The 15604-nt window shown below is 45.5% G+C and overlaps 2 protein-coding genes across 5 annotated transcripts in view; one reads left to right on the plus strand and one right to left on the minus strand.

Annotated features, from left to right (window-relative positions):
* Positions 1 to 260: 260 nt before the first annotated feature.
* CCNI2 (cyclin I family member 2) lies at positions 261 to 9060 on the minus strand. Of its 2 annotated transcripts, XM_070374003.1 has the most exons (6): positions 5848 to 9057; positions 5301 to 5432; positions 4728 to 4802; positions 2980 to 3120; positions 1804 to 2034; positions 261 to 1177 (listed from the first exon to the last, which is right to left on the minus strand). In XM_070374003.1, the coding sequence occupies exons 1-6, from the start codon at positions 6289 to 6291 to the stop codon at positions 1115 to 1117; spliced, it is 1086 nt and encodes a 361-aa protein (XP_070230104.1). In that variant the 5' UTR covers positions 6292 to 9057; the 3' UTR covers positions 261 to 1114. The 2 variants fall into 2 exon arrangements, with proteins under 2 accessions (XP_070230104.1, XP_070230105.1); XM_070374004.1 differs by lacking the exon at positions 4728 to 4802 and having other exon boundaries at positions 5848 to 9060.
* Positions 9061 to 11449: 2389 nt separating this feature from the next.
* The window catches only part of KIF3A (kinesin family member 3A), an 89813-nt gene continuing 85658 nt past the window's right edge, over positions 11450 to 15604 (plus strand). For 2 of the 3 annotated variants that reach the window (XM_005888360.3, XM_070374005.1), the window contains exons 1-2: positions 11450 to 11607; positions 14808 to 15081. In XM_005888360.3, coding sequence (XP_005888422.1) covers positions 11602 to 11607; positions 14808 to 15081 — 280 coding nt within the window. In that variant the 5' untranslated portion in view covers positions 11450 to 11601. Of the gene's footprint in view, positions 11608 to 12384; positions 12403 to 14807; positions 15082 to 15604 lie in introns of those variants that run through there. The other variant, XM_070374006.1, reaches the window with a different exon arrangement.

The following is a 15604-nucleotide window of genomic DNA, read 5'->3' on the forward strand; positions in this document are numbered from 1 at the left end:
AAAGGCAGAGATTTGTGCTGACTACAGTACAGACACTAATACGGTATAGCTAGTATTGCACCTAGCAGCAGATCACCTTCCCCGCGGCTTTGCACATTTACAGAAAACTGTTCACTGCGGAAGGACTTCACAGATGACCTCTAAATGTGTGGCTCAGTCATTTGCATCCCCAGCACTACCTCCACAGTCCCAGCTGGCATCACTGTCAGCTGGACTCCACTGCCTAGAGAATGGCTCCATAGTGTCACTGCTTCCCAGGGGCAGCTGGCTTCTCCCTCACGGCCATGCTAGTGGTCCCTCCCTCCTCCCTGCAGTAGTGGGAGCTCAGCCTCAGGACCCGCTCATCTCAACCAAAACTTGGGGAGTGCGGCTTCCCAACACAAGGATCACCTCGAAGTGTCATTTTCTAAACACAAAAATTCCTCTAGTTAAGCCTGTAAACTAAGAGTAACCAAGCAGAAATATGCCTAAAGCTTGATTTGGTTACTGTATATGAAATAAAGCACACTTTATGAATCGAGTTCTTACAAAGAAAAGACTTAGATGCTGGGCGAGTCAGGGTAAATCCCGTTTCTGCAAAGGCGGGCAGAGTACTTAGGACTTGAAGCCTGCACATGCTCTTGGTACAGGCCTGGGAAGCTGGAAAGACGCGGCCAGTTCTGGCAGGTGGAGCAGCAGAAACTTGTCTGTCAGCACCAGCCTGGCCCTTCTGCCCTGAGCAAGGCCTGCCTCTGACCTCATCGTCCAGCTGTCTTATAGGCTGCTACAGCCCTTGATGAGGAAGAAAAAGCAAGCTGCACTATGAGCATTTATTCCCTCCCCCTGGTTTCGGGCCCAGGGTTGTGAGAGAGGCAGGAGTCTGAGTTTGATTTATCAGACTACCTTTCCCTTTAGGGACCCTGACCTGTCTTTTTGCCCCCTTGTTTTTTCCTGAAGAATCAGGAGTGTTTTCTCAGTTGCTGTTTCAAGGCCTTCTTGCTTTCTTGTTACAGGACCCATAAAGCCTAGAATATAGAGGAGTCCAAGTCCAGATTTGGCATTATGCTGTAAAGGGTTCTGGGGTAGGGCACAGACGCTGGCAGGTGAGCCAGAAAGTGGCTGTTCAGGAGGATGACTAAAGGCTTGCCAGTTGCTCCTTTACAAGTTCTTTGCAGCGGTTCCACTGCCTAATACCAACCTGTAATTAAAACGGAGCGGTCATCCTTGAGGCAGAACCATTTTACATTCTAAACAATGAGTAACTGAGTGCCAGAATGTCAGCATGGAGCAATTCCAGGAAGTTCCAATCACCCAACTTGAGAACATTAACCCCACCGTCTCAGGGACACCCATCTTCAACCTCAGTAAAAACTGTCATTTTTCTAACTGCATTCCATCTTATGCTGTCCATCCTGAGTGATTCTGACCTCCCCATACCTACCTCATAGTACCCTGGTGCCTGGTGCCATATAAAGGGTAAAGGGTCTGAAATTTACACTCCCCAGTGTTAAGCTCAGCGTTGTTTTCTCCTGAGCTCAACATGTCCCCACATCCTCTTGACTACCAGGGCTGCCACTGAGACACAGCTTCACTCAGTGTCAGAGAAGCCCATTGTGGTGAAGGGAACCTAATACTCAAGTCCAGAGGATTTGCCATGTGTGGAAAGCCTAGCCCTTAGGAAGACTCTTCAGAGTCATCACAGCCAGAGTATCTCCTGGAGCCCACAAGGGCCGAGAAGGGGCCACAGGTACTCTTTTGGGGGCAGAGTGCATCAGCTGAAGGGGCAAAACTGAGAGCCTGGTGTGGGGCAAAGTTGATGTCTACCTGTGCTTTCTTTAGCAGATCAGATATAGGAGTACAGCAGTCGGGCATGAGCCTCTCCAGCTCTAAGGTGATGATGACCAAGGCCAGTGTGGAGCCCTTGAACTGCAGCAGCTGGTGGCCCGCCATACAGTGCTGCAGCTGCCTGGTCAGGGACGCGACGTGGAGGGAAGGATTCCTCTGAGGCATCAGCTCCTTCACGTGGGGCCAGCCCAGGACCACCAGGGCGTGGAACTGGAGACCGTGGTTTTTATGTTAGAACAGAAAACCCCATACTTTTCATAGATCAAAGACCAAAAGTGCAAAAAACAATTTAAATTTTCATCAGGGAACATTAAATATTGCCCAACCCTTTTCGTTCCCATCCATGGCCCCAGAAGGGGATTGAGGCTTAATACCCACTGTGCGGCCAAGCTAAGCTTCAACCCTGGTGAGAAAAAGACAGTCTGCTTTGTGACATGGTCATTAAGAGCCTAAAGTACCCACTTGACAGTGTTTCAGTTCTGAAAAACAGAAGCATACAGTTCAAGATTAAGGTAGCAGAGAAGTTACTTGTATGTGCTCGACATGAGAAGAAATGCTGCCGCTTGGCCACAGTGGTCAGTTTTTATAATGGTACAGCCCTTCGTGATTTAATCGTCACACTTCATAACAGACCAAAACCCCATGACATTTCCATATTACATAATTTTGCCTTACTAACAGAATCCTATCTTTAAGGATGACCATCATTCTCTAACTAAAACAAATACAAACTAACATGACATTTTTAAGTGCCAGATCAATATGGTCTAAAGCCTCAGTAAGGACTGTGTGTAGGTGAATAAAAGACAGCTAAGTGAATGTGTGTAAAGTGCAGCAAAAGCAGACAGATTTTTATGTACAGTATTCATAGAATGGAAAGTTAAATATTTTTGCAGTGTGTATTTAAAAGAGAAGCTCACCATAATAGTGCCGTCTAAATATCTTTGTAAAGTTAATGTCCTTTAGAAGCGGGAGTCTGGCGGAACCGTGTTGGATGTAAGATAATATTTCACTTTGCCGTTATGTCGTGAGCCTTGTGGGTCACGTCACTGTGCTGCATGTGTAAGGACGTGTGCTTTGCCGTCCTATATTGTGAACAGCTGTTCCAAAGGCACAATGAGTCCAGGGTAGGCTCTGGAAGTTCCTCGTACTTACTATGGACAGAAAGTCCAGCGGTGTCCCGATGTAGAGGTCCCAGTGCAGTTTGTCCAAAATAGCCAGCTCCATCCTGAGGAGCTCATTCGGGGAATAGCCAGAGCCATAATGCTTTATGAAGTCTTTTATGCGTGGAATTAACTGTAAAAAGAAAATAAAAGAGGCCAAAGCCCTACACTCTGTCACAGTAGCTTTTGTTTTCTTATCGCTGGGGACTGGGCATCCGTGACCCTAGTAGAGCTGTCTTCCAGTGACCCACCACAGGAAACGCTTTTGAAAGAAAAACCAAACCAGATCTTGGCTATCTGTCAAGTCCCCAGGTAGTCGTGACAGTGCGTAGTAAATGTCACATGGTCATCTGCTGCCAGCAAGTCTTGATCCCCAACTGCACTGCAACGCCTACCCAAAGGTGCTTTGGAGGCTGGGACTGTGCCGTCTCCTACATTCACCTGTAGGAACTCACTCAAAGCTTTCCAGCTGTGGACTCTACCCATTCCTGGTCCTGATCACTACCATGATTGTTAGTCATAGAGAGAAGTAGGCCTTTGAGCTTCCTGGTCTGCGTCAGACTCACTGATAAAACCTCCCAGAACCAGGTAACACCATAGCTGCAAACACATTCCTTTCAGCCTCTATTGAAGGCTATGACTTTTCCCCAGAGAAATTATAAGGCTTGTCTATGAGTAAACATTCAAGTACCAAGTGCATTGAAGACTTGGTCCTACTCTTTTAGATAAACAAAGTATTATATAACCTCTAGAAATAGTTCTTTTAAGGGTTATTTACTTGGTTCTTAGTTGGACAAAAGCATCTTTGCGGGGCACACATTACATTCTAACAAACAGGGTTAAAATAGTTTTTATTGCAAGCTTGGAACTGGACACACCATGCCTTTTTCTGGCCCGTTGGACCTTGAGATCAGCTAAGGGGACCTTGTATAAATGGCAGTGGTTCCACAAAGGGGGAGAGGTTGGAGGGAGGGAAGTAGGGAGAGAGGTTTGGGAAGGATACTGGGAGAGGATCTTCTGAACAGGAGCCATAGTGAAACGGAGAAATTCAAGCAAGCCTGAAGCACTTACGGGGGCTTCTCTTCCACCCACTGCTCGTGGCCCTCCTGCCCGTCCCAGATGAGGGTCCCAGACTCCCTGAAGACCAGTTTCTTTGACACAGGCAAGTCCTTAAGTCTCAAGCAGCTTTCTTGGATGTAGTTTCTGGGGGATGGCTATTAGGCCATATGGTCTGGGAGGCCACTTTCCTCTGCTTAGTGGGAAGTGACATCTTCCATCAACCAATGCAGCAAGATATATCTGCCAGGAGGTCAGGCTTCCGGGTTTGCTGGGCTAGGACAATTCAGCTGTTCTATTTTCCCTTTTGTGGGGTACCAGAATTCCCATGGCTCAGATGGGTAAAGAATCCTTCAGGAGGCCTAGGTTTGATCCCTGAGTTGGAAAGTTTTCCTGGAGAAGGAAATGGCAATCCACTCCAGTATCCTTGCCTAGGAAATTCCACAGAGGAGTGTGGCAGGCTATAGTCCATGGGGTCGCAAGAGTCGGACAGGACTTAGCGACTAAACCACCACCACCAGCGTCTGACAAGCTTAAGGAAGGGACAGCAGAGATCCTGGGAGGTGTGACTTTTCCAAAATGTCCATTCCCAAGATCACAGACCTTTCAGGAAACTCGTGTTTCCAATGTTAAACACCCCTAAACCTCAAAAGCAGCCCTTAATCAGCTTCCAGGGATGCATACCTCCTCTTCTTCATTAACTTTTGTAGCAAGTCTCAAGGAAGTAATTGTGACACAATGGAGTAAATGCTTTTTTATCTGCAGTATGGAAGAGACACATTTGAGAATATGAGTGTCAGAGACTAACCATAAAGCATCTGTGGGTTTTTTGTTGTTTTTAAGAAATCGAGTTTTTTTTTTTTTTTTTTAATTTTTAAAAAAGACATTGTATTTATTTGCAAGGAATTTAGCCCCATTTTTCGATATGACCAGTGAAAACCTCCTGGTTTCAGAACCACAGATGACTAGTCAATAGCTCTTTGTTAGAAGACTGACTGGAGATGGGAAATACAGCATCATCTCAGGTAACACACAGCCCCCTCCTGGCCTCAGGCTGACCACTGATGGCCATACAACACGGAACCAGACAGGTAAGGTGGTAGGATTTTCCAATTCCAGTCCTATTCTTGGAGCCATTGACTTATTTATAATGTTGGGTTTGAGCACCTGGGATGGCTCCCCTGTCAGGTAGCAACAGGAAACAAAGGTCAGTTTCCACACCCAACCATCTGTCACCATCCCTCATAACTCCCCTACCTTTACTGAAACTATGAGGCGGCTGAAGATGGAGAGAGCCAGGTTAAACGTGGTCTGAGAGAAGTCAAAGATGTTCTCAACTCTCAGGAGCCACAACACAACTTCTCTGAAGGCTTCGCAAATCTCAGCCTGCTGAAAGGAGGTGGGAGAGAGCAGAGAAGGTCGTCGGTCTCAGTCCATCAGTGGCTGGACCAGAGGGGTTGTAAGAAGCCCCTTCACCATAAACAGCGGTCACGTAAAAGTGTCTCTCTCGTGCAGTTGTTCCCCCATTCAGGCCTTCTCCTTCCTGCGCCCGTTTTTTGGGTCTTCAGCCGAATTCCCCAACTCAAGCCATCTTCCAAAGCCCTCTAATGAAGCACCGTTTCAGTGAGATAAGCTGGGGAATCTCGTCTTTCGCCTCGTGAGAGGGACGCACCTGGGGAGGGTGCAGGCTCCAGGGTGCGGCTCACCTGGTCGCGGGTGCACGTGGAACCCGGCCTCGTCCCGTGCGCGCGTGAGGGAGGGGGATGACCGTGATTCCGGGTGGGCCCCGCGAGGGTACCGGTACCTGGAGTTGGCCACCCCGCCACAGACGCGCCTCGCGGCCCTGGGCCTGCGTCAGGTAGGCGAGCAGCCGGCGCTGGTCCGGGAAGCCTCCCCAGGTTTTCTGCATGAGCCTGGGGGCGCTGGGGACAGGGGGCTGCGTAGATGGTGCGGGCGACGGCCCCCGAGCTGCGGCGGGATCGGGGCCTGCAGGTGGCCGAGCGCGCATTCCCCCCCGCACGGATCTGGTCCACGAAGGAGGCGCGGGGAACCGGAGCGCATCGCGCAGGCACGCCTCCGAGAAACTTTTCTGGATCGCCGCGGAGAGAGAGACGTTCCACGGCCGCGGGGGGAGCGGACAGCGAAGGGCCATTTCGCCTAGACTTTCGTCCGAACTCTTACCTGGACACCGGGAGGGTCTCACCTCCGAGGCCGAGTTCTGCGGCGCATGCCGCCCTCCGGAAGCCATGGCTGCGTCAGATCCTAGGTCTGGGTCCCGGCTTAGCTCGGCGTTTTCTACCCAGCGTCAGTGACTTGCAGCTGGGGAGGCCACGAGGCGGGGCGGGGCGGAGCGGGCCCAGCTGGCCCACCCCCCCTCCTGGCCCTGGGACTGTCCTGGCGCGCTGGGGCCCACTCCTCCCGGCCCTGGGACGCGGCGGGAGGGAGAACGCGCAGGTGGGTGAAAGATCCTCTCCACTCTTACTCCACCCCATGCCCACCTACCGAGCCCCTCTTCCGCACCTAAAGCCCTAGCCCCAGGTGCAGAGTCCCCAGCCGGGGTGGGGCGGCTGGGGAGAAGGTTATCTATTGAAGGCTGCAATGTGTTAGGCGCTGGAAAATAACAGTGAATAGAAGAGAAGTGAAGTGAAGTGAAATCGCTCAGTCGTGTTCGACTCTTTGCGACCCCATGGACTGTAGCCTACCAGGCGCCTCCGTCCATGGGATTTTCCAGGCAAGAGGAGTGGGTTGCCGTCTCATATCTCCAGGGGATCTTCCCGACCTAAGGATCGAACCCAGGTCTCCCGCATTGTAGGCAGACGCTTTAGCGTCTGAGCCACTAGGGAAGACCTATATGAATAGAAGAGAGGTGGAACTTATATTCTAGTCAGGAAAGAGGAAAGCTTGCGTAGAATATATGAAAATCCCAGCAATTCCACTCCTAGATGTATGTCCAACAGAAATGCATATGTGAGCCTACATGTTCATAGAAGCACTATTTGTAATAGCCCTAAACTGGATACAACCTAAATGTCCATCTATAATTGAATGGGATAAACAAATTGTGGTATAGTCACACGATATAGGGGATACTATACCACATTGTAAGGAAGACTCTTACAAACATAATATTGAATGTTGGAAGACAGATAAAAAAGAATTGATGCTGTATGATTTCATTTATAAAAAGCATGAAGAATGGATCTGTAATTTTAGAGTCAAGATAGTGGTTGCTGCTGCTGCTGCTAAGTCGCTTCAGTTGTGTCCGACTCTGCGTGACCCTATAGACGGCAGCTCACCAGGCTCCCCCTTTCCTGGGATTCTCCAGGCAAGAACACTGGAGTGGGTTGCCATGTCCTTCTCCAATGCAGGAAAGTGAAAAGTGAAAGTGAAGTCGCTCAGTCGTGTCCGACTCTTAGCGACCCCCATGGACTGCAGCCTACCAGGCTCCTCTGTCCATGGGGTTTTCCAGGCAAGAGTGCTGGAGTGGGTTGCCATTGCCTTCTCGGAAGATAGTGGTTACCCTTGGGGAATATGTGTGTATGCTACAGAAAACTACAGAACATTACTGAAAAAAATTAAAGAAGATCTAAATAAATGGAGAGACATTCCATGTTTATGAACAGGGAGATTTAAATTATTAAAATAGCAATAGTTCCAGAACTATCAATTCAACATAATCCCTGTTAAGTTTCTAGCTGTCTTTTTGATACCTATATCATATCATATACAAAAATTACTGAAAATAGATCATAGATCTAAACTAACAAGGTGTTTTAAAAATTCCTATGAACAACCAAGGAATTCAGAATGACCAAAACTACCTTGAAAAAGCAGATATATAGGCTTCGCAGTATCTAATTTCAAAACTTACTACAAGCCTATGATAATCAAGACAATATAGTACTGGATGGACATATAGATCCATGGAATTGAATTGAGAATCTGGAAGTCAACCCTCATATTTATGACCAATTGTCATTTGCCCAGGTTGCTACAATAATTCAGTGGGGGAAAGAACATTCTTTTCAGCAAATGTGATAGGACAGATGAATATTCACGTGCAGAAGAATGAAACTGGATCCCAATAACATATCATATACAAAAATAACTCAGAATAAATCATAGATCTAAATGTAAGAGCTAAAACTAGAAAACTGTTAAAAAAAAAATCTTCATGTCTTGAGTTAGGCAGTGGTTTCTTAGATTTGCACCAAATGTACAAGAAAATAAACAAGAAAAGAAAATTTTGGACTTGATCAAAATTTAAAACTTTCGTGCTTCAAAGAGCAGCATCTAGTGATTCAAAATACAACACACATAACAGGAGAAAGCACATGTATATCATGTATCTGAAAAGAGACTTGTATTTAGAATATACAAAGAATTCTTACAACTTAATAATGAAAAGGGCAAAGAATTGATTAGACATTTCTCTGAAGAAGATATTCAGATGGTCAAAGAGTGTGTGAAATCATGTCCAACATTACTAATCATCAAGGAAGTACAAATAGAAACTACAATGAGATGCTATTTTACATCAGCAGGATGGTCATAATAAGCAATTCAAGACAACAGCAGGTGGTGGCGAGGAGGTAGAGAAAATTGTAAACCTCATAGCTGCTGGTGGGAATGGAAATCCTCTTACACTGCTGGTGGTACAGCCACTTTGGAAAACAACTTGATAGTTCCTCAAAATGTTAAACATTAGAGTTACTAAATGATCCATCAATTTCACTTGTAGTATATACCCAAGAGAAATGAAACATGTTTACAAAAACTTATTGTCCATAGTACCAAAAAGTAGAGACAACCCAAATGTTCATCAATTGATAAATAGATAAAAATGTGGTCTATTCATACAATAGAACATTATTCAGCCATAAAAAGGATTATTGTTATGTTACAATAGGGGTGATGCTTGAAAATATTATTCTAAGTGATAGACATCATTTCACAAAAGGTTACATATTATATAATTCTATCTATATGATAAGTCCAAAATAGGCAAATCTATAGATACAGAAAGTAGATTAGTGGTTGCCTAGGGCTGGGATGTTGCAAGGGGGAAGGGGGAGTGATAGCTATAAGTGTTTCTTTTGGGTGTGATGAAAATGTTTAAAATCAATTGTGGTTATGGTCACACAGCTCTGTATACAGTAAGAATCATTGAATTGTATAAACTGGTGAATCTCAATAAAGCAGATATATATTGTATCTATCATATATCAGAGAGTGGTAAGTACTATGGAGAAATATAAACTAGGGAGGGAAGATAACAAGGCTGGGACTGAAGATAGGAATTTTGTTTTCTTCTTTAGTTTTTGGCTGTACCATGTGCCATGTGGGATCTTAGTTCCCTGACCAGGGATGGAACCTGCATCCCCTGCATTGGAGAGCAGAGTCCTAACCACTGGACGACTGGGAAAATATCTGAAGGTTGGCATTTTAAGTAGAGAGATCATTGGTGGGGTTCACCAAGGAGGTGATATGTGAACAAATATATTCTGAAGGCAATGAGGGAGTCAGGCAATATTTATTGAGGAGCTTTCTAGGCAGGGCCTGGCTTTGGATCTGGGCTTTGTTGCTGCCCATATGTATGACCTTGGACAAGTTATTTACTTAATGGCTCTATGCTTCAGTTTTTTAAATCTGAAATAGTTCCTCCTATTTTCTATAAAAATGACTAATAGTACCTATTTTAAAAAGTTTTTATGTGAATTAAATTAATAATTAAAAAGGAATTAAAGCACTTAGAACAGTATGCTGACACTAAGTATTTTTATTAGCTCCTACTGCAAGCATAGAAGGCCTTGTATTCTATCATGAAACCATGCCTGCAAGGTCAGATGAATCAAGGAGGCCAACTGGAGCTGGTGCGAGAGGGATCAAATCAGATCAGATCAGATCAGTCGCTCAGTCGTGTCCGACTCTTTGCGACCCCATGAATCACAGCACGCCAGGCCTCCCTGTCCATCACCAACTCCCGGAGTTCACTGAGACTCACGTCCATCGAGTCAGTGATGCCATCCAGCCATCTCATCCTCTGTCGTCCCCTTCTCCTCTTGCCCCCAATCCCTCCCAGCATCAGACTCTTTTCCAATGAGTCAACTCTTTGCATGAGGTGGCCAAAGTACAGTTTTCAATAATGAGTAAGAGGGAATATTGCAGGAAACAGGGATTGTGATCCAAGCCTGTGACTTTTATGCTGGGAGATGAGAAATTACTGGCAGGTTATGAATGAAGGCAGTGTTTTTTTAGTTGCTAAGCCATGTCAGAGTTTTTGCAACCCTACCCACTGTAGCTGCCAGGCCATTCTATCCATGGAATTTCCCAGGCAAGACTACTGGAGTAGGTTGCCATTTCCTTCTCCAGGGGATCTTCCTCACCCAGGGATAGAACCTCCATCTCCTGTATTGGAAGGCGGATTCTTTACCGTTGAGCCACCAACAGTATCTGACTCATTTTAACACCAGCACTCCGTCTCTTGTGTTGAAAGTAGACTAGGATGGGTAAGGATGCACTGCAAGGAAACCAGTTCTGAGCTGTTTAGTAATACAGGTGAGAGATGGTGGTGCTCAAAGTGGTCAGATTCTGGTTCTACTTCTGAGATAGAGACTACTAGTCTAGTTCTATAGAAAGATTGGATATTAAGTATGAGAGAAAAAGACTGGTTTTAACTTGATCAATTGTCAGAATCCAGCTTACATTATTGTGATGGACTTTTAAAATTGTTTATGTTTAACAGATGTGGCGTAGGTACTAGTAGGTGATAGGAAGTGGGAATCAACGTTTCAATTTTGGACATGATAAACTTGAAATGTCTATTGTACGTCCAAGCAGAGCGGTGTTCAGGGGAGAGGTTAAGATAGATCATTCTTTCTTTCACAAATATTTATTTATTTTTAAAATTTTATTTTATTTTTAAACTTTACATAATTGTATTAGTTTTGCCAAATATCTTTCACAAATATTTATTGAAAACCCACCTTGTGCCAGCTTCTATTCTAGGCTCTGGAGGTAATTGTGAGAATACTAACAAAGTTCCTCAGCTAATGGCGAGACAGGTCATAATCAAGTTGGCAATCAAGCACAATAACATATGTAAGGTGGCTCTTCTGAGGAAACACAATGTACAATTGCTATCGTTGTTTATAATATTTAGAACACAGCAAGCGCTAGAAGATGGGCGGCGTTGCCGGTCTACGACTGCCTCTTCTTCCCCATCGGTAGTAGTCAGATACCCCACCTCTAAATCCGGCCAGATTTCCAGCGGCAGCGGAATGGCAGCATTGCGCAAGCGCAGTGGCTTCCTAGGAGACGGACTCGGAAAGTTCTGGCGCAGGCGTAATACAAGAGGCGGAGGAAGCCTCGTGCCCGGGGACGGGGCGGGGCGAGCTCGGAATGCGCCTGCGCACAGCGAGCTTTCACCAGAGGAGCCGCAGTCTTGGGTGCGCCAAGGTAGTGTTTCGGTAGTCTCTGATCCGCCTCTCCCGCGAGCCCGTTGTCGTTGGACTGCACCCCGGGCGGGGACGTCCGCGGGGCACGGGAGGAAGCCGCAATGCCGGTAAGAAGAGTCATTCAGCCGCTGGGGTTCCTCCTCATCTCTGCGGCCTGGCCGGGTGGCGCGGCCGTTACCATGGAGGCGAGGAGCAGGCGGGCGGCTCGGGTGGGGTGGGGTGGGGCGGGGCCGGGCCGGGCCGGGCCGGGCCGGGCGGGCCAAGCGGTGTGGGAGCCAGGCGGTTGGGCCCGGGCATGTGGGGGTCCACCCGACCCTGGGAGGGGCCCGGAGCAGGCCTTGCGACCTTGGTCGCTGGTGCATCCCGAAAGGCCTGGGGTGCTTGACATAAAGGCGCTGTGCCAGAGGATGCGCTCTCGCTCCCAGCCCTGTTCTCTGGGTAGGCGGTCTAGGAGCGGCCGCGGAGGGTTGGCTCTTGGATGCCGGGTGGATCTCTGCGTCGCGGAGCCAAGCTCCGGAAGGCAGCAGAGCACGGGTTGTCTGTCCCTACTCCAGGCCTCTGACTCGAGCTGTCATCCCTCTCGTGGCGCTCTAGCTTACAGTGCAGAATGTAATCCGTAGGTGTCTTTGTGTGTGAGGCGGGTGAGTGGTGGGTGATGGTATGCTTGTCTTGTAGGATTTCACAGATTATTATCGTGTGACTTAATAAGGGGGCGTCGTAAGTCCAGTCATGGGGAACACTTCAACTGTGGCCGGTTATTTACGTGAGGGGGTGAGTGGTGGGTGGTCGTATGTTCGTCTTGTAGGATTTCACAGATTATTATCGTTCTCTTAAGCAGGCGTCGTAAGTCCATTATAGGGTCATGGAGAACACCTGAGAAGTGGCCGGTTGCGAGGCCCTGGGTAATTTATCTTTCTGGGTTCTTCTTTTCTGCGTAATTAAACTTTTCCTCATGGGGGTATCAGGATGAAATAAGATAATGCGCAGGAGGCTTGAAGGACAGTGCTTGACTTTTAGCATTAGACGCTTAATATTTGTTCCTTGTTGCTTTCTATTTAATTATCAATTTATTCAACAATTTATTACTGGGCACCAGCCACACTGGTGGCTCAGTGGTAAAGAATCCCCCCGGTAATACAGGACTGAGCGACTGAACTGAATACAGGAGAAGCTGGTTTGGTCCCTGGTTGGGGAGGTTCCCCTGCAGAAGGAAAAGACAACCCACTCCAGTATTCTTACCTGGAAAATCCCATGGACAGAGGAGTCTGGCGGGCTACAGTCCATAGGGTCACGACTTAGCTACTAAACAACAACAACAACTACATACTAGGCACTGGAGATACACTATTGAGCAAAACCAGCCAGGTTCTTGAACTTGGGAAGGGAAAAGCTTGCCCTGTAGGGCAGAGGTGAAAACCACACATGTTTACAGTGATAGGACGGTTAACTAAGTGAAGTGGATAGATGGCATACAGTAGATAGAAGTAGACTCTGGTGAATTGTCTGAATGTTGCCATGTAGGAATGCTGGCTTACAAATGTCAGATATCTTATTTTTTTCAGAGAATCTAGAGATTGTTATTTTAATGAGATTTCTAATTTTTAAATTTAGCAACTAACTTAAAAGATTTTTAGATAATAGGAGCCAAACAAAAGACATTTGTGGGCTAAATTTAGTCCCTTGACTGAGTACCTGTTTGGAACTTCTCATTTAGATACAGACAGGGACTTTAATAGAATAAGAAGCCAAAAAATAAATAAATAAAATTGTAACCAATGCAGAAGAAAGAATGGTGCTATCAGGACCTATATTAGGTCAACTCTAGTCGGGGACTTAGCAGTCAGGGAAGTCTTCCCAGGTGAAGGAGCTATTGAGCTGAGCTCTGCAAAGTAATTGAAGAGGGTGGAGTATGTTTTAGGCATAAGAAACAGCACCTGGAAAGGAGTGTGGTGAGAGGAAGCATGAAGACAAGAAAAGGCCTAAAAGAAAGCCAGTGTGGCTGTGACTAAGAAAGCCAAGCAGAGTAACTTGTGAAATAAAGCTGGAGAAGTGGACATGGGCCAGAACCAGACCTCACAGACCACTGTAAGGATTTTGACTTTTATCCTGAAATCTGTGGGAAACTAAAGAGTTCTGAGTAGGGGAGTGACATAATTAGATTTGTTGAAACCAACCGCCAGGTAGAGAACAGACCATAGGGGAACCTAATTAGATGCAACAGTACAGTTGGTGGTGGTGTTTAGTTGCTAAGTCATGTCCAACTCTTTGCCACCCAATGGACTGGAGCCTCCGGGGCTCCTCTGACCTTGGGATTTTCCCAGGCAGGAATACTGCAGTGGGTTGTCATTTTCTTCTCCAGGGGATCTTCCCAACCCAGGGATCGAACCTGAGACTCCTGAATTGCCAGGCAGATTATCGCTGAGCCACCAGGGAAGCCCAGCAGTACAGTTAGGAATCTCTTATAATTCGGGACAAGATAATAACCTGGAATAAGGTGGTGAAAGTAGAGATGGAAAGAAGTGTGTTGAATTGATATCATCTATTCCTTGTGAATGACAGTGGCTCATGTTTGTTTCTCTGATGCTTAGAGTATCTGAAAGAGTAGGAATTTAGTATCTGTTCAACTTAACTGTTAAACTGGATAATAATTGGATTATATTTAATAATTGGATTGAATTTTAATATAGATGCTTAATCATAGAATTTCAAAGTTTGAAACTTGACGTATACAAATGTTCATAAAGGTAGAGTCATTTAAAAATTTTTTCCAAAATATTTTTTCTCTGCCATTAGGCTTTTTTTTTTCTTTCACTAATATAGGAAAAGTAGACCATATGTGGATGTATTATTTGATTAATATCTTTTTTTAAACTAATGCATTGTAGAAAAGAAAATTGAAAGTCTGAGAGGGCACAGAGGACCTACTACTGGATTCTTGATTAAAGTTATTAACCACATTCACGTTTGTTTTTCTATAGGCAGGAAACTCAGAGGAAGTCAGGGACTTTGTGCAGAAAGACAAGTCTCCTACAGATTCTGATTTTCTGCCTGAATAGCATTAACTATAAATGTAAATTAAATTACCTCTTTCCTTATTTGTATTATAAAAGAAACTATTTTTATACCTTTTTAATAAGTTTTTCTATATATCTGTAAGATCTTTAATTAAATTTAACAAATAATTATGGAGTGTTTAATGTGTGCAAGGCACTGAGGTGGCAAAGTAGCCTTTTCAGGTTTTAAATTTAATCTGTTGAAGGTAAAAGTAAATGTTCTTTTCGTTATTTGTGAATATTTTCTCCACCAGATCAATAAATCAGAGAAGCCGGAAAGCTGCGATAATGTGAAGGTGGTTGTTAGGTGCCGGCCCCTCAATGAGAGAGAGAAATCAATGTGCTACAAACAGGCTGTCAGTGTGGATGAGATGAGGGGAACTATCACTGTACATAAGACTGATTCTTCCAATGAACCTCCAAAGACATTTACTTTTGATACTGTTTTTGGACCAGAGAGTAAACAACTAGATGTTTATAACTTAACTGCCAGACCTATTATTGATTCTGTTCTCGAAGGCTACAATGGTAAGTACTTTAGTTTACTTCTAAACAACTTTTTATCAAGTTATTAATAATACCCGGTGATTTCACCCACTGTAATTGTATAATTGAATTGTACAGTTTGAGTTGTAGTAAATACATACAGTTGTGAAACCATCAGTTTTATCATCCCCGTAAGTTCCGTGTCCCTTTGCAGTCCTACCCCCAGCAACCATGGACCTGGTTTCTGTCTAGTTTTGCCTTTCTTTAGAATTTCATATAAATCAGATTGTACACTATTTTGTCTTTATCTGTTTTCTTTGACTTGATCAGTTGTATTCGACTCTGTGCCACCTCGTGGACTGCAGCATGCCAGGTTTCACTGTCTCATCGAGTATGCTCAAACTCACGTCCACTGAGTTGGTGATGTCATCCAAGCATTGTGACTCAGACAGTAAAGAATCTGCCTGCAGTGCAGGAGACCGGGGTTTGATTCCTGGGTTGGGAAGATTCTTTGGAGAAGAATTCTCCAGTATTCTTACCTGGAGAATTTCATGGACTGAGGAGC

This window comes from Bos mutus, chromosome 7 (assembly GCF_027580195.1).
Source record: "Bos mutus isolate GX-2022 chromosome 7, NWIPB_WYAK_1.1, whole genome shotgun sequence".
In the NCBI taxonomy this organism is placed as follows: domain Eukaryota; kingdom Metazoa; phylum Chordata; class Mammalia; order Artiodactyla; family Bovidae; genus Bos; species Bos mutus.